Source organism: Trachymyrmex cornetzi, unplaced genomic scaffold (genome assembly GCF_001594075.2).
Source record: "Trachymyrmex cornetzi isolate Tcor2-1 unplaced genomic scaffold, Tcor1.1 scaffold129, whole genome shotgun sequence".
NCBI classification, from domain to species: domain Eukaryota; kingdom Metazoa; phylum Arthropoda; class Insecta; order Hymenoptera; family Formicidae; genus Trachymyrmex; species Trachymyrmex cornetzi.
Window position 1 is genome coordinate 2,928,618 of NW_017295861.1, and position 25,806 is coordinate 2,954,423.

Below are 25,806 nucleotides of genomic sequence, written 5' to 3' on the forward strand. Positions count from 1 at the left end.
TTAATGTACGTTAATATATAATTAACGTTGTACGAAGTCGCTGCGGGATATAAAAATATATTACACGCGCGATTGGGCCGTCAGTTTAAGAATAACTGTTACTTGACGCCGTTAGACTGTAGTATTTCGTCAAAATTTCATGATTTCTTTTTTCATCAGATAATCCGAGAATATTGAGAGATTCGAGCTCGATGTTCGAGAATTCGAGCTTCTATGATTTCAAATTTGCCTATGATTTGTCATCGCCTAAATGTTTAACGAAGAAATACGGAATAGGCCGCAGTTTCGCGTGTATGAACGGCAAATGCGTTAACAACAGATCGGAAGAGACCTGAGATTTGTAAATATTCAGTTCCTATATATGTTTCATAGTTGGTTTCAAGAAGAATCTTAAAGATACTTTCGATGATATCGATGATACTAATACCAGATGAGACCCATATTAATCCATTCGTTACTATTTTTAATCTTTAATAATATTATATTAGATAAGGATGAGAGAGAGAGAGAGAGGGGAGGGCGAGGGCAAGAATGAAAAACTATTTATATATATTTGTTTTTTTACATATAGTTTGTTCTGAGGAAAGATGAAAAATACAAAATAGAATTCTGCAAAAATTCATTTTGTAAAAACTATACTTGCATTAGAATTTTCCATTCAATATGTACATATAATAAAAAGATATAATTTAAGAAAGGTCCCATGCAATGAATATACAAGAAATGCGTTTGAAATCGATCCAAAAATGTTTTATGTCATTTCTGGATCAATTGATTCCTATCTTACTTTATTTCATATTTAAAAAAAAAATTAATGTATTTTTTAGTCGAAGTACATAATTAATTATATATGATAGCTCTGAAAAACATAAATATAATGTCGAATAATTTAATATTAAATTTACTGTAACGGATGAATTAATATCAAAATTTTTCCTGAATCTCTTATGGATCTCATGTGAAAATTATTGAATCTTTCTTATTGCTAGGAAACTACATCAAATCGATCGAATCTTTAAAAAGGATATGAATTAATGTTTCTAAAGTATAAAACAATGAATAATATGTACATGTAATGGAAATATAAAGGATAAATATACGTGAGAAACGAAAATATAGAATAAATAAGTATAAAGTAGGACATAATTTAATCACATTATAAAAGATATTTTCTCTTTGTTATCTAGCATAATTTATTGGCTCGTAGCCTTTTTAAAATGTCTCTTTTATATCGGTTTTCAAATGTATACACGTTGAAGAGATTATAGCGTCCCAATCAGCACACAATATTAAAAAAATATTATTTTAAATATTTATTAAATATTTTTAATTAAATAAATATTTAAAAAACGTTTTAAAAATATTGTCTGCTGATTGGGGTTCTGCTTTCGTACGAGAAAATTGTGCCATATAAATGCATGAATCTTGTGTAAAGAGTATGTGTATATATAAATACAATTACAGCTAATATATTCCTCATATCTTTCATCGTCGAAACATCGCCAATCTTCGTAAATATTCATCAAGTATACATATAATATGTATAGGATTTATCGTATGTATGGATACCGCGTACTTTAGACTAGCTGCGTGAATGCTTTGGTAAATTTAAAATAAATAAAATTCCATGTATATGTATATATGTATATATAATACATATACTATACGAGTATGTGTTAAAATGAAGTGCACTTGAAATTTCGTAAAAGATAACATTTTCTTATTTGCCTGTGCGTTTCACAATAATCCAACAAAATTGAATTAGCATTGACAAATAATGTTTGTTTCGATAAATTCTTTTTTTTTTTCTTATTCTTTCCCTTTATCGCAATATTAAGAACTGAGAACAAGTGCGCCGTCTGAGACACTTTGTATTCTATAATAACACTGTTTTCTACCATACAAGATTCATTTTGAATCGCGCTACATATATTCCTCTGATTTTATCGTCAGAGATTTGACACATCAACAAACGTCCGAACGAGTTAGTCTGAAACGTATTTACAGGCGAACGTTGTATATTTCCCGTACAAAAACCTCTTTGGTATGGTTAATCACGTTTGCATTTCAACGAATCTTATACCTTATATGTCCGGTTTATTACCGCCTATGCGCTACGTCAAAATTTGTTGGATAACAATTATTTGTCATCAATGTGGCAAATGTTACACCCTCGTTACCTTTGCGCGAAAGGCAAAGTGAGATGCCGATAAAAAATGATTGTCTCGTTACAAAACGCAATTCGTACGTGATCTTGTGTATTTTTTTTTTTTATTTATGCCGTGTGTTAAGTTTTAAGTCGTTGAGCATGTTTTATGACGTGACATCGTATTCGAAGACAATCGCGATCGATCGACAGTCATCACCGAATCCTTGCGTGAACTTCTCACATTTGCGACGAAACATTGCTAGCAATGTTGAACACCATCGATTCCCTTATTTCGCAAACGCCGTCGTTATTTTCCCAGGATAGCCTGAGTACATTGTTATAATTCTCAAAAACCTCTTCGGCTCTTCACACTTCGTCATCTTCTATGTACAAGGTCGTTTCGTATTTCTCATTACGCTCGATTTGCCCTGAATTGTGCGACGCTTCCTCAACTATCGTCTGCGAGTCCATGTCGTCGGCGATAATTATGGGAGTTTGTCCTTGTAACGTCGTATCGGTCCTCTCGCTCGTCGATGTGTGCCATTCAGTTTTCCCATTGTCGTCGAGATCGTCCCCCGAGCTTTCCACGTCGATCTCCGTGACGTTCTCCAATTCCGGTTCTTCGAGCAGCATGTCACCCTCCGTAGGTCCCTCAGATGACAAAACGCTAGCATTTGCTTCCTCGATATCTACAACGTGACTCTCATCAGAATTATCGCCACGGCTTTCCTCGGTGTCGAGGGACACTGTCGTAAAGTATTTTGGCTCGCAATCGGATCCGGAACTCATAATGGCTTGAGTGTTCAGGGAATGTCGACTCGACTGTGGATCCTTCGAATGCCTGTCGAAGGATCGCCGTTTGTTGTCGTCCGATCTGGAATGATGTAGTTTAGGATGACGCGATTGCCTTCGCAAATTCTCCCCGCTGCTCGCTCGTGATTTCATTTCTGTCTCGTCAAACATGTATCGGGTACAATCGACGCTGAATCTATCTACCGAGAGTTTCCTGTAAATTCGGTGAGAAGAAACATTTCGTCGCTTGTCTTTTGACATATAAAAAAGGCGTTTGTGTGATTAGGCATTGTATATAACATATAAGACTTATAATATATAATCTTACACGGAGAGAATTTTCTTTTAAAATTTACCTTGAAAATAGATAGTTGTGGTACAATACAATATTTTAAAGATTTTTGCACTTCAGTAAAATTGATCAAACTTATTTTATTGTAGTTTTATTAATAAATGAGAGAGATTTACATTAAAAATTCTTCGAAATATAATGTTGTCCCACGACTGTCATATTCATTTCAGGGTAAATTCTAAACAAAAATTCTCTCCGTGTATGTACAAACAAGTTAAGTCTTATATTAAATTGCCAACCTGCATCTTAAAAAAAATTTCAAAAAATATTTATAGATAATTTTTTTATTTAAAATAAGTTACTTATAAATAACTTTTTTCTAAAATAAGTTTTAATTTTATTATTAAATATCATTAATTTATAAAATCGTAATAAGTTTAAATCTGTGATTGTAGAACATAACCGTCCGGCAAATGATATGTACATGAAAAGAATAATCATTAAATAAATATTAATAAATAAATAAAATAAAATATGAAAATAAAAAAATGTTACAAAATTTGATCTGAAAATTTTTGCTTATACCTATAGTCTCCTCTTCGAAAATCTGGGCTTCTTCGAAACTCGAAGCTAGCTTTTCGATGTCCCATCGTTCTATCGAAGCGACGATCACCCCCGATTCTGTCGAAGGACATTTTACGGAAGTTTGGCGAGGAGATTTTGCGGAAGTCTCGTGGCGAGGCCTTACTAAATTCTTTCGTTACCACCGTCAATTCATCCAATAATCTCAGGTCTATCGAATTTCTTTTTCTTGGCACAAAGTCGTCTGGATATCTGCAATAGGCACCTGATCGAGATGTTCATGATTATTGATATTTAAATATGTAGGCATTGTTTACAACGCTTATCCGGGCAACCTCCTTGTCTGGTATAAACGGAAGGCAATCTTCTTGGTCCACAAAAGTGATAAGATCCGGACTCCGGTTGCTCGAATAAAGTTTAGCATTACAGTGCATTTCGTGCATGAATTTGATTTTCGTAGTTTCGTAGTTTTTTAACTAAATGATAGCTACTTTTGGATATTTTTAAAATATCTTACATATCTGTTAGTGATGATCACAGTTATGATCTTATATATCTGAGTGATCACATGTTTTAAATCATTTATTTAATAGCCACCTGGCAATTTAGGCGAGTGCACGAGAGTCGGCGGTGGTCGTACAGCTTCATCGACTTCCTCGACGTCTTCCACTTTTGTTTGACGAAGCAGCTGATGTCGTCTCGCTGTGTCGGATCGGTCCTTCACTTTGAGCGTAACAGGACCTTTGTTCGGAATATGCAGATCCATCGCCATTGAGGCTTGACTACCACTCATCTTTTGGTGCTCCAGACTTTCTCTGCTGACCTATTAATTATAAAAAAAGGGTCATTTCCAATTACAGTTATTAAGATAAAGGAAATTATTAGAATTTATGGATGTCTTCTGATTGCTTAACACACTTTAACACAAACGTACACAGGAATGTATGAAATGTAGTATTGTGGACGACTCAATTGGAATAGAATATATACGCTTTGCACGGTTTCGGATAAAATTAGATTAAAGAATATATAGTTTTTTCCGCTTGTATTGAATGAAAAAAGCAAAAATGCTAGTCACCTAATATCCTCCAACCTCATTTAGTAGTCGCGATCAGTAACATGTAATTGTTACTAGAAAACGCACAAGAGGCCTGTTCTTTTTCTTCAAGACTGAACTTCTTGCACTATTCATCTTTTGTCTTTTTCTTTTCAAAAAGAAAAAGAAGAAAGATGAACCGTGCTAGAAGTTTAGTACTTGGGATATGGAAAAAGAATAGGCTTAAGCTTACACAATCGACTATAATAGTAGTCCTCGAACTGAGGTTGTGTAGTATTGTGTCGACGATTGTGGCAAGTGGAACACTTGTGTCGTAGCGTGCACGAAAGTGTCTAGTGGTTTTACAATTGAAAAGCATCCTACAAAATATATAAGTATTTATCTCCTTTAATTTAATTAAAAAATTATATAACAAATATTAATTTAATAAGTGCAAACTAACAGTAGCATAACATCAATGTTGTAATTTCACATTCAACAATATAAATATAATATGACATTGTTAGGTTACACAACAGTTACATTGTTGAATGTAAAATTATAACATAGATGTTATGTTAGTAGATACTGAAAAGTTAATTAATTAATTTTCACAATAAATTTTTTGAAGTGCTTTAATATGCTTATTAGCATTACTATTAAATTCATGATTAATGTAGTTTGTGTCCAAGAAGAGCAAGAAAATCAAAATAATGTCAATTTGACGTAATATTGACTAAATTTATGTCATTTGTTGGTCATGATAAAAATCTCGATCTCAGATGATCTAAGAATGATTTTATATATAAAGTTATTTTCTTAGATCATCTGAGATCGAGATTTTTATCATGACCGAAAAATTCGATCAATATGACGTCAAATTGACATTATTTTGATTTTCTTGTTCTCCTTGGGTGATATTATTTCCAGCTCCAGTTTATGATTGCGTTTCTAATTCGACAAATCGAATCGACGCGCAGTTTATAAAATTGAAAAATGCATTTGCAAATTTTATATGAACATTATCAAGCACCAAGATCCGTTTCGACCGAAAATAGGATTCCTTCTATTTGACTGATGTATTTTTATCGGTCTCACTTATAATCAATTAATTAAATTAGTCGCGAAAAATTGTGTAGATCTATACATTTTTCGTATAAATAGCTAAAGATCTATAAATATTTTTCTTTCGTAAGACGTTTATTTCTATCTTGATTACCTGATGCGGACTGTAGCTTGGATTGTCGACCGAAAGAGCGTGTCTCTGCAGCAACTCTGGATTAAGTAGCGAACAACCCGCGTATTTAGGCGATCTTCGACGCGGTGACTTCTTGTCAATTAACGTTGGTGCGCTCGGGCTCTTCTTTATGGAGTGCGCTATGCCTTTCTCCCGCAGATCCTTTGAGAACTGCATGAACTCCGCCGTCAGCTGTTTCCTGGAGACTTCGTGCGTACTGGGACTCGGGCTGCGGTTCACCCTAAACAGGCCCAACTGATGGTCCCATTTCGTCGTCTGGCTCGATGTCGACCTTCTGTTGCGTTGGCTTTTCGAACTCCTTATTGTTGATGCCTGGTTGTAGCGATAGCGAGCTGGAACCACCTTGGCCGCGCTGTCGCGCGCTTCGAAAGTCATCACGCAGGCAGCTACCACAATGAAGCCTGGAAATATCGTTATTTGTGTACCTGATATACAGGGTGTTCAGCGTAACAGTCCGCATGATTTCTCAGACACTTCCGACAGTTAAAAAAAAGTAAAAGGTAAATATTCTGTTTTATACAGACCACAACATGCGATAAAAGAATTAAAATAAATCTTTTTTCATAAAAAAATCAAAATTATCTTAAATTTTTTCAGTAGCACCATATAATTTTTTCTATAATATTGTAGGTGTCTTCAAGACAAATAGAAATCACTACCGAAATTTAATTTATGAATTTAAGAAATGTCACTTTTATTGATATTTTATTGATTTTATCGATACTTAATATCAAATTTGTAACATTATTTGTAGAGTTCGACCGAAACTTTTATCGAAACTGAAAACGAACACTCATTAAGTGTCAGTTTCGACTGAAAACCATATAGCTCTTCTAAAAATATTAATTTTAATATGTGTAATTATTGTTTCAATAATTAAATTAATGAATTATTAACATTTATATAGAAGAAATACTTATATTCTTTGGCCAAAATTGACACAACCGAAATTTCAGTTTTCGATTTCGGTTGAAATTTAATTATTGTTTCGATAAATTATGATATTTATGAAGAAAAAGTATATCATATATGGGCATGTTTATACATATGGCCTTTATAGGATTCCTATTTTTTAATTTTTCGATTTCGGTTGAAATTGACACGTAGCCGAATGTTTCGGTTCAGTTTCAATAAAAGTTTCGGTCTAATTATTTGTAATAGTAGAACTTACCTCTGACTAGAACACAGAACATACATACATACATGTATTTACTTGATAAAATATATAATAAAATCAATATAAAACATCAATAAAAGTAAAATTTTGCTAGTGATTTGAATTTGTCTTAAAAACTGTTACAATATTATAAAAAAAAAAAAATTGTATGGTGCTATTTAAAAAATTTAAGATGATTTTGATTTCTTTATAAAAAATAATTGTTGTATCGCATGTTGTAACCTGCAAAACAGATGATATTCACCTTTCAATCTTTTTTTTAACTGTTGGAAATGTCTGAAAAATCCGTGCGAATCATTACATTGAACACCTTGTATAACAGAACGTTGAATTTTACATTATGATGTATATTTACATATTATTATTGAACCCTAGATTTCGCAGTCGTTAATAATTGAACGTATGTTAATGTCAATGAAAGCTCTTGATCAAAGTATATAATAATATTGTATATGATTAAATAATTAAATTATTCAATAATTCAAAGTAGAACGACAGCATAATGTAACATACGAGATTTAATTTCGTTGCGGTGACAATTATTTTTTAACTGCAACGCGTAATTTTTGTGTAATTTAATTATTTAATTTAATTATTGTGAAATTATCTCTTTTTTTTTAGATTATTAAAACTCGATATTAGTTAGGAATGAGAAAAATACAAATTAGAATATTTATAAAAAATACATTTTTTAAAAATATAAACGTAATTAAATGTATGCAGGAAAGACAAAATATACGTGGCGCTTGTATCTGAGACTGTTCGCCGATAACCGAGCGTAAGCCTCCATAGCTCAGGGGTTAGAGCACTGGTCTTGTAAACCAGGGGTCGAGAGTTCAAATCTCTCTGGGGGCAATCGTTATTTTTTTTGCAGTTTTTATCGAGTGCTCTTGTTCGTGCAGTGCTGTAGTGTATTGCGCATTTTTTGCGTTTCGCCTGCAATTTTCTGCCTACATCCGTTATATTATTTGATGCTTTTATTTTGTAGATATTTTCGATCTCTCTCTCTCTCTCTCTCTCTCTCTCCCCCTCTCTCTCTCGTATCTTCCCGTGTAAAACTATATATCTATAAAATTTTTTTCTTTTATAGCTCTATCTATGTTTATGCATTATGCATATCAATATGATTTATTCATATATCAATATAACTAAAAACACGAAAGATGCATTTATGAAATTAATATCTTTGTCATGGTATATTGTATACATGTTCAATATATTGATCTTGTACACATATATACAGGGAGATTCATTTTAATCTTAACAGGCAAATATTTCGTAAACATGCAATTTTATCAAAAAACATTCCAAATACAAGTTGTATATGATTAGAAGGGAACGTCACCATAGTATGTTCCTCTCTAACTATAATACAACTTATATTTGGAATATTTTTTGATAAAATTGCATATTTACGAAATATTTGCTTATAAAAATTAAAATGAAGTACCTTATATTAACATATATTACAAAATCTCAAGTAAACCTCGGTGAAAAAAAGTTAAAAATGCATTTAAAAAAAAATAGAACTTTAAATTGGCGTTTAAATTTTCTCTTTATGACATTTTGTTTATTAATTTATATAAAATAAACAAATATTTTTTTCAATATTTGATTATTTTTTAGTGTTGTATGTATATATAAAGAGAATTATAGTGTAAATCTTGATTTAGAGAGAGACAATATTAATTCTATTAAAAAAAATCAATTTACAAAAAATCGAGGAAAGTTCAATTTTTGCAATCTTATTATATCATGTTATGTAATGATTGCATCATTATATAACGTTATATAATATTACGTGCTATTATATGTACAACGATCTCGGAGTTTATGTGCATTTTGCGACAGTGTACCTATCTATTATCGCGCAGTTACCGTTTCAAGGAGATCAGTGTCGTGTAACTCGCTCGGTCAAACAAGTGTATCGCGCTTGTAAATTGTGCAATGTGTGTTACTATTACCTCCCAGACCCATAACTACAGGGCCAGCGTAGCTCAGATTATTCAGGTGAAACCCGCGCGATTCGTTCTTCACTTTTACCGTGATATTACCTCTGATCTCTTGCGCCACCGACAGCTGATCTGCATAATATCCTATTGAAGGAAACAAGAGAAACGTATTTATCCTCCATCATACGTATATACAATGATAGGACATAATGGAATGAGAAAAGATAGCAGAAAATTATATATTTAAATGTTATAATATGATACTTTATGCTTAACACGTTAAAAACAGTAGATTACGCAATTAAAAAATTGTAAATTTAAATTAAAAACTAAATTTACATGTAAATTAAAAATTTAAATTTAAATTAATAAAATTAATTTATGAAATGCTAAACAACTGTTTTACATTGAAGAAAGTTGCCTTACATATTAAGAGAGAAAATATTCTCCAAGCAAACTTTGTTCATCGTTCCGTTATGTCACATTTTTGCCTACTTCTTTTTAATATAACACATATCCGGAGATATTTTTTATATTTAAAAGAATAGCTAAATTTTCTGCAACATTTCGTATTAAATTTGGATGTTGTGAGTTTTTCGATATTTTATTTAATTAAAATCTAAAAATGACTATTATTTGTGTAGATTGTTGATACATAGTGGAATTGTTTTTAAAAATACAATAAATTTGAAATTTAAATTTTGTTTCATGCACGTAGGCATAAGCAGATTGCAAGCTTGCGCGTAAAAAAGATCTCTCTTTGCAGTTCACATGTAAACTTGTGTGATACATTTTAATTGTTTATATTAAAATGTATACACACAAGTTGTTCCAATTATTTTTTCGTTATCGTGAATAATAACCCATTAAATAAAAAAAATTCTTTAACATTCCTTGAATATAAGGTATTAAGGACGATTCACGGAGAAAATTGATGTCTTAACAGTATTATAACCAACAGCAGTCTAATCGAATGCCCTTATTAATTTAATAACAGTTTTAATGAAATGAATACATCATATTGTTGTTTTAATAAAATATTATTTGTTTTATATATTAATACCGTTATAGATATAATATTTATTTCATTAACATCTTTATAAAATAAACAAGATTATTTTCAATTAGGATGCTGTTGAGCAATGCTGTTAATAAAACATGTTTTTTCTACATGTAAAAATTACACATGAATAATTATAAACTACAAAGAATTGATCTGTAAGGGGGGGGGAGGGGGTTGACCTTTCCAAAGTGCTCTTTGCAAACCTCTATAAATGGTTAGTGACTTATTATCAGAGGCCAAAATGGAATAGCATTCGACTTAGACTAATGTTTAATTTACGTAGTTCTACTCACCTATAGTCGCCATGCAAGCTCCTAAAAGCATTAGCAGTAGCCCAATTCCAAGAGCTTTGCAGGCGTGCCACAAGCACCGCGTTGTCACCTTGCCTCTCACCACCTGTTCGATTTAATTGCCGTCGTTAACAATTAATAAATCTGGACAATATAGTCCAGATGTTGTTTACTCAATGGTAAACGTTCGTACGTCCAGCGTTTTCATAGCGCCATTAAATATCGATTAATACGATTTACGATGTTACATTACGGTGTAATGGCATAGTAACGTTTTTCGGTGCTGGTAACCACGAGCGACGTATTCTTACGTAGTATTTATCTAAATTATTGCATAGTGATAGCATATATTAGTGCTAAGATAATTAATTCTGTTATAGACTAATTAGAAAAAAAATTATTTCTACAAGTGTGTATCATTGAGAATATAGTTTCTATGTAGGTATATTTACAGAATTGTGTGCAGATATCATTAGCAGAGAGCGATATTATAGTAATCTCTTTCACTAGCAATAATACAATAATTGTAGTTTACTACAATAATTGTAGTTTGCTTTTGTCCGCATGTAATCTGCGTATACTTCCGCTAAGGCGGATTCTGCGTCGGAAGTAATTTCTGCAGGCGAAATTTGTAAACGTGCTAGAAATGATTAAAGTACGGATATGTTGTATCTACGTACATGCTCTCTACATATGCACATTTTATTAGAGTTTCTCTCTTTTTCTCTCTTTTTCTACGGCTGATATTCTTATCGATCAATCTACTCCCTAATAATTACACTAACGAGACTGATAAAGAAAAAAAGCTTTGTGTTACAGTATATATATATATAATCACTGTAATCAATACTTTGGATTTTTATAAGCGATGAAAATATAGGTACCTGCACGTTCCAATTAGCCCCAGGCCCGCAGGCTCTTCTCTGCGTCCCCTGCCATTGAATGCTTCCTTGTGGCATCCTGTGTGCTCATAAAAACAAATGTTTTATTATAATATTATAACGTAGAAGCAAAAAGGAAATTTAAGATTTCAAGTTTTGATAAGTAGATATAATTATAATATATCTATAATACATCGTAGAAACAAAGTTAATACACTGAAAGAAAAGATTGGTGCAGCAATTAAATGGTAAAATATGGCATAGCATTTTTAATTGGCTGCAGCAGCCAATTTTTGGTTGCGTTAGCTTATCCGCAATGCCAGTATAGGATTTTCGATAGGCTAACGCAATTAAAAATTGACTGCTGCAGCCAATTAACAATTCTGTGCTATATTCAGCCAATCCTTTTTTTCAGTCTATAAATTATATCTCAAATTTTAACGGAAACTACGAATTATTAGTTATTAAAATATTAATTATATAAAAATATTAGTTATATTTTACCATAAATGAGCTATTGAAACGTTAAACAGACTACTATATTAATACTGTTCGTTAATATCTCAGAAATTTTTTAATATAGCAAATGGTCAAACGTATATACGTCATAGTTTTAATTCTTTTACATAAAAATTGAAATGATTTCCGATAGCTGATATTCCGTTTATATGTCAGTTTTCATAAACATTCTTTTTGTTAGCATACATTTCTGAAGTCCAAGAAATAGAAAAAATAATTATATCTAATTTTATATAAATTCTAATAATAACAATTCAGTTTAATCAATTATAACTTTATTTATCATAATTTAATAGTATTTGTAATGTGTGTAAAATATTTGATTTGCTGGTTTAAAGTTTATTACATGATTTTTCATTTTTGAGATATAAATACAATTTGAAAATAACTATATTGTATTTTTTTGTCAGTTTCAGTTAATTATTTTTTGATTTGGTATGATTTTATTATATAAATACAGTATTATGTAAGTACAAAAACATTTACTTTCTACATGGAGTATTAAGATGGAATATGATACTTTTTCATGTATTACATCGGAAAAGAATTATTTTCAATTTATATATATATATATATATATATCTCGAAAACAAAAATTCATTTATTTCGAAAACAAAATTTCATTCCGAAATGAAACAAAATGTATTTTAAAAGTGCTTTCATGGTATTAATAAAATTGATATAAAAAATTTACTGTAAATGTTAACTCTCAAAATAAAAACTCTCTTATGAAAACTATCAAAATCATAGTTTTTAGTCTCTTTGATGTCATTTTTTCTTAAAATTGTGATGTGATAACTATTTGACTATCGAATTTGGAAACGAATTCATATTCAGTACCAAAAAACTACGCGAAACGATAAATCAATTTAAACAATGATCTAAAAATCTAAATTCGGTAGTATTATTATACTAGAGAGCATCATATCATTTCTTAAAATAAATACAAATTGATAATGAGAACGATTAAGTTAATCTTACGATGAATATAAAGTGTTATTGATATAAAATATAAGTCCATTTATTTTTATGCATTTATTGATATTGATAGCTTTAAGATAACGATATTCTGTAAGAAATTTTAGAAGCCTTTATAAGAAATCAATAGTCGACCTTTGTATTAAAAATTTCATACATTTATGTATTTATGACGTCTGATAAACTTTTTTAGCTTTGATTTCAATTAGTAATAATAATATAGAGCAAAAGCAGTAAAAAACGTAAGACTCTTTACGAACTTATAGGCTACGTAAATTTCTGATTTATATCTTGGTTTTTTAATTGAGAAACTAATATCTGTTCGTGTCAATATAGATTAACTTTAATCTCGGTTTGATTTACTCTGCATCTTTTTCTAATTCTTAGAATTGGAAAAGATAAAAAGTAAATTAAACCGAGATTAAAGTTAATCTATTATAGAAGTAGACATAAATCTATCTGGGGAGACATTAAGTCGCTGGACATTAAAGTTTATTAGCTGCTTACCCTCACGTTTTCCAAATCCTTAGGCCTCAGAAACATACGATCCCAGATTCTGTAAATGTTTCCAACTAAGTGTTAAAAATATAGAAAAAAGGATAAAAATTATTAAAAAAAGATTATAAAACACGAGCGAGTATTTTGACACATACGAACTACAATATAAAAGAAAGAGATAGAGTTCAAAATTTGTATTTATTTCTATTTAATTTGGTCCAATGAAAAAGTGACAAGCGTTGTAGAAACTTCCTCCGGCATGATATCAAAAAGTTAGTTATGCATATTTGATGTTGACTACGCGATATCACGATCACGTATGCATGACTTGCGTATGACGTCACGTATCTTTGAACAACGAGACGTTGATAATGAACGTAGCTGTATTTTACGTCCAATTCATTCGTTAAGCGGAGAAATGGCGTTTTGTCTGGAAAATTCGTCCGATGCGAATGATGTGCGATGATATGTTTTCTAATCGCTGAAAATACCATGCCGTTTGGCATTCATTATAAAATGGTTGCTGTGTATAATGAAGATTATGTACCACGAAATAAATGTCAGTGTTGTATTCTTTAGAGAAAAAGAAGAGAGAGAGAGAGTTAGAAAACATATCACGTACGTTATTCTTCATCAAATGATCTTTTCAGTCGAAACATTATATCTTCATTTAACAAGTGAACTGGATGGATAAATCTTGAAGCACACAACAGGTGTAGTAAGCTTTAAAAGCCGTAAGATATTGGCCAATCAGTCGAATGTGAGGAGAATACTCGACCATGATTGAGATTTCTTACGGCTTAAGACTTACTAGACTTATTATGTTTCGGGACTACATCGTTCACAAATTTGTATCAAATAACATATTTCACGTGTCTTAAGCGGTCCACTCAAATTTATGTATTAATTTAATACACGATGAATATGTTAAAAGGTAACATCATTTAAAAAGATAAACACAAACAAGATAATACTGCCACAGTTTGTAAACAAACCATGGAAGCATATTTTTTTTAGTAAAATTAATGTTTATGACATATTAATTTAACACATATTTTATTCATTTATTTTAGAATTTACGTTTTAAAACATATTATTTTGTATTATTTGTTCATTTAATCATAAAATGTATTATTTTGATACTAACAAATGTTGGATATCAATTTAATACAAATTATTTCAATAACATAATCGCATTATGTTAAATTAATGCTCGAATATGTTAAAAAATTCAACACAAAATATTAACAAGCACTTGAGTGACCATTTTCAATACAAATACAAAATTTTTTTACCGTGTAATAGCGAATTTCATTGGACGCACGCAGTGCATACTGGTGCATATTTAAGTCGTGCATAAATTGATGTAAGGATGTGTATTTAATATAAATGAGTTAAACTATGAAACTCTCATGAATACATTTTATTGCCCCTACAGCATAAAGTTGCACAAAAGTTGCGGCAACACTGCTGCAACATTGTAGCAATATTGCATATTGTAGTAATATTGTAGAGATTTTGCAGTGATATTGCTGCAAATTCTGTATGGGTGTGTTGTTAAGCAAAATATGTATTTTATAATTCAAAATATTTGCATTTCACTTTTATACTCAGATTAAATCAGTGTATAAGGGCTTTAGTATGCAACAGTAGTTAGTGCTTCCAATCGAATTTGATAAAACATCTAATTGTGCTCATTATCAACGCTTCTTGTCCAAGGCTTGTGATGTCACACGCAAGCTATGCACATGTGTAGGCAACATCAAATAATGTGTAATAAATTTTTGTGTGGCAATCATGCTTGGAGTGGTTGTTACAATGCTCGTCATTTTTTCATTTGACTAAATTTTAATCACTAAAAAATCTAACACATTTTTTTTTCAATTGATATTCGAAGAAATGTCCGATTTGCGATGAAAGAATGTAATAATGTTGCAAGTTCGTTAATTAGCAATTCCGAACTTGCGGTATTATGTACGATCTCTCGCGTCAACGTTTTGTCGCGCAGCATCATTCATGACGTCGTTTTAATTTGACGTTCGAGCACAACGAACACATCGGGTGCGCTTTTCAACATACCGACATTTACTCGTATACCACACGTGTCTAGTCACGCATACGCCACTCGGAATCGTGGACAATGTGTACGTGAAAATTATCTGACTGCGTCGTCGGTGTGTATCTCTCGTATATAGCGAACGCGATAGAAGTGCATTGTTCATCATCCGCCTGTGCCTCCCTGTATTTCGTCTTTCAACGTCGAAACTTCTTGCACGTTCTATCGATTCAAATCCCTCTTTACAGTTGCAGTACCTTCTTTAACGTCTCGAAAGTTGGTCATTTTCACCTGACAAACTCTCTTGGTGGTTGTAAGTTTCTCTTTCGAACCTTCATCGAGATTCCTGTACTAATGCTGAAGTAATTTGTGCCTGTATTTCTAAATCTGCTTTTCTCGTCGGTGAAAATTTTATTAAATAGTTTTTTGGTAAGAGAGAGAGAGGAGAGATAAGAAGGGGATTGCGCGGCCTAAAAATCGCCGAGCAATAATGGATTTTAACAAAAAGTATTATTATAATTTACACAAAGAAATCGATGTTTCAAGTCTACTCAAAGCGGCGTCTATATAACATTTTAAGGCGTAAAACTTAAGCTTTAAATCTTAAGCCGTAAGAAATTGACCAATCACAATTGAATGTATGGAAAATAATTCAGTAAGTTGAGATAAGTGACTATGACGTCGATTTCTTACGTCAGCAAACACAATAGGTATAGTAAGCCTTAAAACATCTATTATTACTCGATTTTTGGACCGCTATTCTTCTTATCTTGCTTTACAAATTTACCAGTAAAAACATTAATTATTTAGTTTTCTGGTATCCTTTTTTTCGTAAAAAATGAATTCAGAAATTGACATTTACAGTATAAATAGGGTAAACTCGGGTATGATAGCCATAGTTTTTAAAAATACAAAAAACATACATTTATTCTTGTTACTTTTTAACAATATTTGGGATATTACTTTCACTGAAGCTTAAAGTAACAAATACTATCGAAATTAAAGAGAAAATACTTAACAGAACTTTAATTTTATTAAAATAGTACAAAATATGCATTGGCCATCTTATCTGATTTTTAGGGAAAAGATGGCCATGATATTAAGAAAGATAGCCATAGTATTTATAAATAAATAGTGAAAATAAAAGTGTCAATTATAGGTCACATTGCAATTTACGTACCTTTATTGTGTATGTAATGTTGATTATGGCAGCTTAACTGTAATTTATTAGACATTATAACAGTTTTTAGCAGAAACGTGCAAAACTTTACAGATAGTCGAAAGAAAAAATATTAGATAGTATTTATAATATTGTTATTTTGAACACAGTGTACTCATATGAACTGTAAATATTGATTATCTTTAAGAATGACTATAAAAATGCACTATTTATTAATTATTGAAGAAATTATAGCTTATGACTATCTTTTCCGTATGGCCATAATACCCTAGTTTACCCTATCTGCTTCTCTGCGGAAAGAATCACGCAAAAAAAAAAACGAAATATATTTATATTTCACGCAAAAAAAAAGAAAAAAACAAATGCATAGATAGAAAAAATAAAATGATTCCATGAAATGCAATTTAACTAAACTACAGTTTAATTAAAAACAATCGAGACGGTCACGTATGCAATTCAACGATGTTTTCTATTAGCGAGGGTGGAGATCTGCGTATCGTTCGCGTTAGATACAACATGAAATCTCGTGCAGGATGATGAATAGTCGAGATTTAACGATACAGCTTACAATCGCTCTTGTTCCTTGTCTATCCAAGAGCACGTGCACAAGTCTACTTAAGTTGCATGTTACGAACTCCACTCTGCTATTTCAGAACGATTCGATCCGACGGGCTTCCGAGAAACTGCTTTCCGCCGGATTGCTTCTCGCACTTCATTCCGTACAGTATAGCGCCCAATTCAGGAAAACGTTCCACGTTATGGCGTTTCAAGACGTTAAATTGAATTGATCTATCTATAACGTGCAAGATGTTATCATAGATCGCTCACTAGCAATAATGCTGATCAATCAATATCGTCAACTTTTCCGTTTAAAAATATCACGCACTCTTTTTCCTTATAAGTGACATAAATTTATAAGATTCCTTTCTGTCCTAATAGATACAAATTAAAGATTTTTCTTAAGATTTGTTGAGAGATTATTCATTCAAAATAAAAAATTTTTTATAGAATTGGGAATTGTATAAATACAGAACAGGAAATTGTATATAAATACAGAATGGATTTATCGCGCAATTTTCTTGCATCATAAACAGTAAAGTTCAAACTTAGAAAAACCAAGTTTCAGAGAGAGTTATAAGCGCCTGAGAATAAAAAGATTTGGAAGAATTAAACTCCCACAGTGCGTACAAATAACTATAACTTATAACTGATTTTTAGTGCATGGACTTTAATAAAATGGAAGATTTATGTATACCTATATCATAACTAAAAAAAGTAGATGTCTATTATTAATTCTGTTTACCATCTGATGAGATCTCCTATGAAAGGACTTCCCACTAATTACATGGAAAAAGTGGCTCTGATTAAATTCGAAAGTATGACATTTTGCATTCCACATGACGCTCGCAGTGCTCTTAGAATTATTTTATCCTTGTTGTTTATCAAGTATTAAACAAGGGCAAATAATGTTTGCGAGCGTTGTGAACGTCAAGTGGAACGCACCTTTTGTAAATATGAGATGTTAATCAAAAGTCTCCATACACACTGAGAAAAAGATACTCAAAAATTTATGTGTAAAATAGATATGTATTATGTTCATTTCATAAATCCTTATTTAAATGCGACGAAATAAAATTTTATTCCTAGTAAATAAACCTATTTTACTTTTTTTTTAACAATTAATGGAATATATTTCACAGAAATATTATATTTCTGGTATATTTTGTCACCACAGTCAAATTTTTTATAACCAATAAATATCAAAGAAAAGGTCACATGTAACATTTACTTGCGAATATTTCAACTTTTTTCAGTGTAGATGTAATTATAAAAAATGGACTGATTTTAAACGATTTAAAAGTTGTTATTTTGAGTTTAATCTGACTAAAAAATTTGTTTTATCTACTAAACTGTTTATTTTTTGATAACTGTTCCTTAATATTTCTACATATAGAATAATCGATGAATCACAATTAATGTAAACAAAAAATATAGTTGTTTTTTAAAAAAAATTATGCAGTTTGCAAAACGCAACATACATACCTTTTTTTGAAAAATGACTATTTTCTTTATGCTAATTGATTCATCCTATTGTTCTGTGCATAAAAGGATACAGTTATTGTTCTGTGTATAAAAAGATACAGTCCAAAAATGAATAATTAAATAGATAAAAGTACTTTTTAGTTCGATTAAACTTAAATTAGCAACTTCCAAATGACACAACAGCAAAAACCGTACATCTCCGCATAATTCCGCATGATTAGTACAGGAGCTTTTCTACAGCGAGAGTAGAATTCTCATATTTATCAAAGAATACACGGCTTATACGAGTCTGATGTCGTGTATGTTTTTCTAAGTAGTTATTTTTATAAACATGCGCTTTTCGACCCACAATTTTTACTTCGGTAACTTTGACCAGGTTGGTTCACATATTTATTCGCGTTTTATCCAAACTAGAATTTTTGATTATAGCTATACTTACATATGTTAAAGATAGAGTGGCCAACTGTCCCGAATTTTGCGGACATCTGGATTTTCAGCTCACTATAAAGGTGTCCCAAAAGAATCTTAAACGGAATTTAATTTTATCCCGATTTATATATTATAACGTAAATTAATATAAAATTAGTATATTTATATATATAAATAACGCGGGGATTTCTTATTTAAAAAAGTATCGATTTATTTACATATTTTTTAAAAATAACTGTATGTATCTTTTTTACATCAACTGATTCATCTCATAATTCTGTTCATAAAAGTATTAAGATACGATTATAAAAAAATTAATAGTTTACGAAATATTATCATTTTACGTCAAAATGTGTCAGTATAAAATATATAAAATATCTCGTAAACTGTTGATTTTCCGATAACCTAACCTTAATATTTTTATATGCGAAATAATTAGAGGAATCATATTGTGTAAAAGAATCATATAATTTCATTTAAAAAATAGCGATACCGTTTATATGACCTTAAAAAATTGATTTTTTCAATTAGAAAATTAATTTTATCAATATTATAACATTTCTTCAGATCGTACAACTTTTATCTGAAACGTTTTTCCATAGCTTTCATGTGTTCTGAGATATTCGATTTATTACATTTGAAATGAACTACTTTGTATATCTAATTTATTTAATTTGATTAATATTACAAACTGTTTTTGTAATTCAACATACAGCAGAAAAAGTTCAGAATTTTTTAGTCGTATTTCGATATTTTAAGGTTAATCTCCCGAAATTGGCTGATTGAGGGTTGGTCACTTTAGTTACGGGGTAAAGATAGAAGCAATAAGCTTACGGGCGCTAACCTTATAATTTTTTTCCTAAACTTGCCTATCTCAACCGTCCCTTTTTCTTATAAAACTTAATTCGTCGTTTCTTTTATTCAATTCTTATCCAACACGCGTACGCGCGTAAATCATTTACGAGCGATTGAGCTGGAAAAATATCTAATTTATTTAATTTAGTTAATATTACAAACTGTTTTTGTAATTCAACATACGCAGCAATGAAAAAGTTCAGAATTTTTTAATTGTGTTCCGATATATTAAGGTCAATCTCCTGAAATTGGCTGATTGAGGGTTGGTCACTTTAATTACGGGGTAAAGATAGAAGCAATAAGTTTACGGGCTACCCTTATAAATCTTCCTAAACTTGTCTATCTCAACCGTTCTTTTTTTTATAAAGCTAAATTCATCGTTTCTTTTATTCAATTCTTATTCAACACGCGTACGCTCGTAAATCATTTACGAGCGATTGAGGTGGGAAAATATCGATTTTATCATGGCTCACGTTTCGTACGAGAGCGTAATTTATCCGTCATGGAAGACGCGAATTACGAAACGATCGAATCATCCACGATTTCAGGCAACGCGCAATGCCGAGTATTTCCAACGTAGCTTTGCATAGCTCGAGCCTATATTCATCTGGATTATTAAAATCTGACACCTCTTCTCTCTGTGCTCATTTCTCACGAATGAGTGTCCCACGTTACTGAGATAAATAATGAATTCCAATGCTTGTGCAGCGGATTGGTTACCATAACGACGGACTCGGCTGCTGGAGTGCCATTTGCATAACCACGACCTTTCGTCGTACAACCACGTATTCTTCCTTGTTCAATCAAAGTTCGACTTCCGATCTACCGAATGATTCGTTTGAATAATGCATCGTGGGAAAATGTCGAATTCCCAATGGTTTCCCGATCGTTTTCTCTACCGTTACCGTACGAGCTTTTTGTTGAGCTCGCGAAGATCTCATGAATGATTTTTCCCAACGTTACCTTGAAAGTTTGAAAACACGTGGCACGTTTCTTTTTAGCATATTTTATAAAAGAACATCGATTACTTTTTCAATATTACTTAAGTTTTTGCGTACACGAAAAGATACACATACAGATCTAAAAATAATTTTGTTAAACTATCAAAGTAATTGTGTAGGGTACTCAAATTGATTGCTAGAATGTCAAAACTTTATGCAGCATTGCTCATCATGCTTGAGTTTCCAATACAATTATTTTGATGGTTCAATAAAGTTATTTTCAGATCTGTTATATTTAAACTTTTAGATATAATATTTTAGCGAAATCGTTCTTTCCGTATATGAAAGCCGATTTTGTAGACTATATATTGAATGCTTTTTACTATATTTTTATAACATTATTTTATATAAATACATTGGACACGCAAAGTCTTATATTCTTATTCCTTAACATCGCGCAAATATAATATCTGGAGAGGTCGCGATCTATATTTAACCCTTTGAGGTATGTCGAAGCAAACCACCCAGTATTCACGCCGAGTGTTCACGAAAAGAACGGATAAAAAACTGCCAATACGGCCTACGCCGTTACGGATATTGACGTAATCAACATCGGGAGTTTCTTTCGCTCTAATAGAGTTTTAGATGGAATTTATGTTGAAGCACAACCCCTGTAATTGGCCTAAAAAACGAGCGCTTTTTAATCAATATTTGAGAATAATACGCAGTCAAGGGCCAAATAACAAACATATAAAAATATAGATAAATATATCAAAGCAATTTAATTAGAAAAATTAAGATATATAAAAACTTCATGAAAGGTTTTTATATATATCTCAATTTTTCTCATTAAATTGCTTTGAAATATTTACATTCTTATATGCTAGTTATTTGGCCGTCGACTACTTATTATTATTTTTTACCTTTACGAATTTGTCATAATATGTTATTTTGAATATTTGAAGTTTTTTTATCACGATATATTAATACAGATTTCAAAAACAAATATATTTGGCAAAAGAGTGTGCTATTTGTAGTATATTTTATATGATTGTGATTTTCTCCAAAACGAAGTAAAAACGAGCATATCTCTAAAGGACTTTTTTTTTTATTTATCGATTCCCTACACGCTCCCGAAGAGTTTGGCCATTTAAATATATGTATATATACATCCTGTATATACATATATTTATTATAGTATTTAGCTTCTCCACATGTTGCTTTAGTAATTACGCCGAGCGTTTACGAAAAGAATGAAATGAAAAAACTTCCAATACACGTGCCGTTACGGATATCGACGTAATCAACATCGGGAGTTTCTTTCATTCTAATAGAGTTTTAAATGAAATTGATGTTAAAACATAACCTCTATAATTGATCTAAAAATCAGGCTTCCTTTAATCAATATTTGAGAAATTTTATCACGATATATTAATATAGATTCGTAAAAAGAAAACTGTATTTAGCAAAAGAGTGTGCTATTTGCGATATATTCTATATATAATTATTTATTTAGAGATATTATGGTATTTAGCTTTTCATATGTCGCTTTGGTATTCACTATTCACACCGAATGTTCATGAAAAGAACGGGATAAAAAACTTTCAATAAGGCTTTTTTTACAGTCGTTACGAATATTGATGTATTCAATGTTGGATAATAATCAACGTTTCTTTCACTCTAATAGAGTTTCAGATGGAATTTATGTTAAAGCAAAACCTCCACATATACCTATAACTTGTCTAAAAAAATAGCCTAAAAATCTACAGGTCTTACATGGATAGAACGGTTTTGTTAAAGTAATTAATAATTTAGCTAGACACAGATCTGAAAATGAATTTTAATATACCATTAAAATAATTATGTAGGACGCTCAAGTTGGTTGCTAGAATGTCAAAACTTTTTGCAGCATTGTTTATTATGCTTGAGTGTTCTACTGCTACTAATAATAATTTTGATATTCCAACAAAATTATTTTTAGATCTATATCTAGCTAAATTTTTTAATATTTCAGTAAAATTGTTCTTTCTTTGTAATCAAAATGTGTTAGCGAATTTTTGCAACGATATATTAATAAAGATTTCTAAAAAGAAGAGTATGTCTATATTTAGCAAACGAATGTGCTATATTTGCAGTATATTTCATATAATTATCTGTACATAAAGATCTATTATAAAGATCTATTTATTATGATATTTAGTTTTCCCACGTGTTACTTCGGGTATGAAGATACACGCACAAGTACGACGAGAGAGAATGGATCGCTATTACTTCGCCATTGAATCTGCATTTTTAATTACTCTTCGTAACACAATCTTCTTGATGCAGAGTTCTTGTGCACAGTCGCGCACTTTATCATTTATCTCGCCATTTTCACGTACTGTACATATATCTTTATATACTACTCTGTAGAATAATACATAAAGTTAAATAATTTATGTTGCTTCTATGTGTACTTTTGTAATATGCTTTTAAAACATTTCTCCTGCTTATCTCAAACGATAGATAAAATTTGTATTTGCGCAGAGAAAGCTACTTAAAGAATTATATAAATTATTACGGCTATCTTTTTTCTCATGCGCCTTTTCTCCAGTGTCACAGCATTTCCGAGTTTCTCATTTCGCGCCTGAGGGAATCAAGCTCGACGATGATTGTGATCGGTCACCTTTGACTTTTCTCCTCGTTCATGAGTCAGATGCTCGAATCAAAAAGCTTCATCGAAATTAACATTCCGCCCACATACGTTTCGCTGCTTTTCATACGGTGCTGTTATGTTACTCCGTAGTGGTGAAGACGCACAAGAGAGCTAATCAACAATGCGAAGCGATAAACCCTGGAAATTTTAGGCCCCATACTGAGAGCATCGACGTGGCTTTATTTTTATTCCGACACGTGTTGCGCGGACGAACTAAGAAAACACGATGATATCCAGGGCAATTCGTATTCGTGCCGAGTCTCTCGTCATTTCACTTTCATCATCCTACGCGATATAATTAAACCGTCAACTTTTCTAAAGACTTCTTTCACGACTCTGTTCTGACAGCTACGTATAATAGGACTATTTAACGTAACATTGGCTGCGTGATGCAATCTTCACAAATTGTCTTCTGCAACTTTTTCTCAAATGTACAGTTTGCAATACACGATATATCGATATTGGTGTATTTAATCTATTGCATTCTAGATCAGCTCGTGCCGATGTACTTATTTAAAGTGAAAGTATTTTTACGCGTATTTACTTGCTCAAAAATAGCGACGTATAGCAGAAGAAACTGACCAAAATTAAATCCTCACAACGTCTCAGATGATTATATATTCGGTAGTCTTAATGGGGCCAGCGAACCGAAGAGAAAAATTATATTGAAATCGGGATTTGGTTATTAATAAGTCAAAGTACCGTGCAATCGGATTCTGAATGCGAAGCGACAAGAGGAAATCAATGATTTCATATATAAAGTGAAGATGTCTATTATGTGCAGCCCGTTGAACAGTGAAATATCCTGTCTGAATACTGTTCTTTGGATTCCATTATGTATTCCCATAAAACATTTTTAATGTATTTCTACCAATGGAATATTATCCGTCTCTGGGAAAGAATTCTATATTTTTATTATTGCGCTCATCTTATATGCGCGCCGTTCAATCTTGTTTTCGCAATCGTATAATCTCATTGCTTTCGCATTTCATATCTCTACGTATGAATCTATTTTTATAGATATTTTCTCGTTTTCAGAAGGTTTATTTTCAATTTATATAGTCGATATTTTCTTTTTGATAAATGCCCAGCGTTCGCAGTAGGTCAAAACAGAATATATACATCGAGGTGGATTTGAGATTTTCAAGTTTCAACAACTTTCTTGTAAAGGAATGTATGGGCGGTATTCATTGTCGGATCTTATAATTAGGACCGTCTTAAGTACAGTCTTAAGATGTCATGAATCAATCAGAGGGCTGTATTAGAATTTTAAAACATTACAAGACGATCTTAAAATGACTATAAATATTGGCTTAAGAGTCAGTCGGAGTTTGAGATAGTCGAAGTATTAAAGAATTGCAAAGATTTATGTGTTCGATCCAATTATCGTCGCTACAGTATATGTACATTTTGAAAAAAAAAAAAAAACTCGCTTTCCCGCTGTTAAAGATCTGAAAATTGCTCACCTTGTCAGAATCCAGCGCGTGGAAGGGAACACTCGATCATCGCAAATCCACACGTCGCTCCCGCGCTCGTGTCAACCGCGTAACTACATCCCGGAGTACGTCCGGTGGCTCTCGCGGGTAGAACGGGCGCGCAGGAAGCTGCGTCAGGAGAATCGCAATCGGGGAGTTCACTATATGAACGGCCTGTCCATTAAATCATCGACCGATCGAAACTTTCGCCGCGTCTCTCGTCGACGTTTCTCGCCTGATTTTCCTCCCGCATTCCGCTTCGATCTAAATGGTTGCGACCTCCTGCGAGTTTATCCTGGCGATGAGCCCCAGCTGGATGGATTCTGGCTGATGGTCGGCAATCCGTAGGGTATACAGGGTGAGCGGTATAGGCTCGAGAGAGCGATATTAAATCACCGTCGCCGTCGGCGGCGAGACCCGTGGGAGACGCTCGACGAGATGCCGCTCGAGGGAGTGTCCTCCTCCTTCTTCGGCATCACCTGTTGGTATCGCGCCGTGACCCCGGTCACGGTTTTATACGGGGTGGCACACTGAAAACGCCACTGCCGGAATGGAGCGGCGCGACGCCGGCGCCGCGGCGCAGCATCTCGCGCCGAGCTAGTGCGCACTCGCCGTCGCACGGCAGATCGATGTGTGTTATATCGCGGAGAGCTTCACTCCGCTCT

The 25,806-nt window shown here is 32.0% G+C and overlaps 1 protein-coding gene and 1 non-coding gene across 2 annotated transcripts; one reads left to right on the top strand and one right to left on the bottom strand.

Annotated features, from left to right (window-relative positions):
- Positions 1 to 1,731: 1,731 nt before the first annotated feature.
- Positions 1,732 to 25,649, bottom strand: LOC108770598 (uncharacterized). Its single transcript, XM_018522278.1, has 9 exons — positions 25,133 to 25,649; positions 13,477 to 13,525; positions 11,476 to 11,551; positions 10,595 to 10,697; positions 9,251 to 9,382; positions 6,071 to 6,510; positions 4,413 to 4,638; positions 3,819 to 4,080; positions 1,732 to 3,155 (listed from the first exon to the last, which is right to left on the bottom strand). The coding sequence occupies exons 3-9, from the start codon at positions 11,548 to 11,550 to the stop codon at positions 2,516 to 2,518; spliced, it is 1,878 nt and encodes a 625-aa protein (XP_018377780.1). The 5' UTR covers position 11,551; positions 13,477 to 13,525; positions 25,133 to 25,649; the 3' UTR covers positions 1,732 to 2,515.
- Positions 8,069 to 8,141, top strand: TRNAT-UGU (transfer RNA threonine (anticodon UGU)). The gene has a single exon. It is a non-coding gene; the product is annotated as a tRNA-Thr (tRNA).
- Positions 25,650 to 25,806: the final 157 nt, after the last annotated feature.

Excerpts from the sequence above, each read along its gene's own strand:
- LOC108770598 (XM_018522278.1), bottom strand. The coding sequence starts at position 11,550 with ATGCCACAAGGAAGCATTCAATGGCAGGGGACGCAGAGAAGAGCCTGC. Across the intron at positions 9,383-10,594 it reads AGCTTGCATGGCGACTATAG|GATATTATGCAGATCAGCTG; the intron begins GTGAGTAGAACT and ends TTCCTTCAATAG. Across the intron at positions 3,156-3,818 it reads TTTCGAAGAGGAGACTATAG|GAAACTCTCGGTAGATAGAT; the intron begins GTATAAGCAAAA and ends CCGAATTTACAG.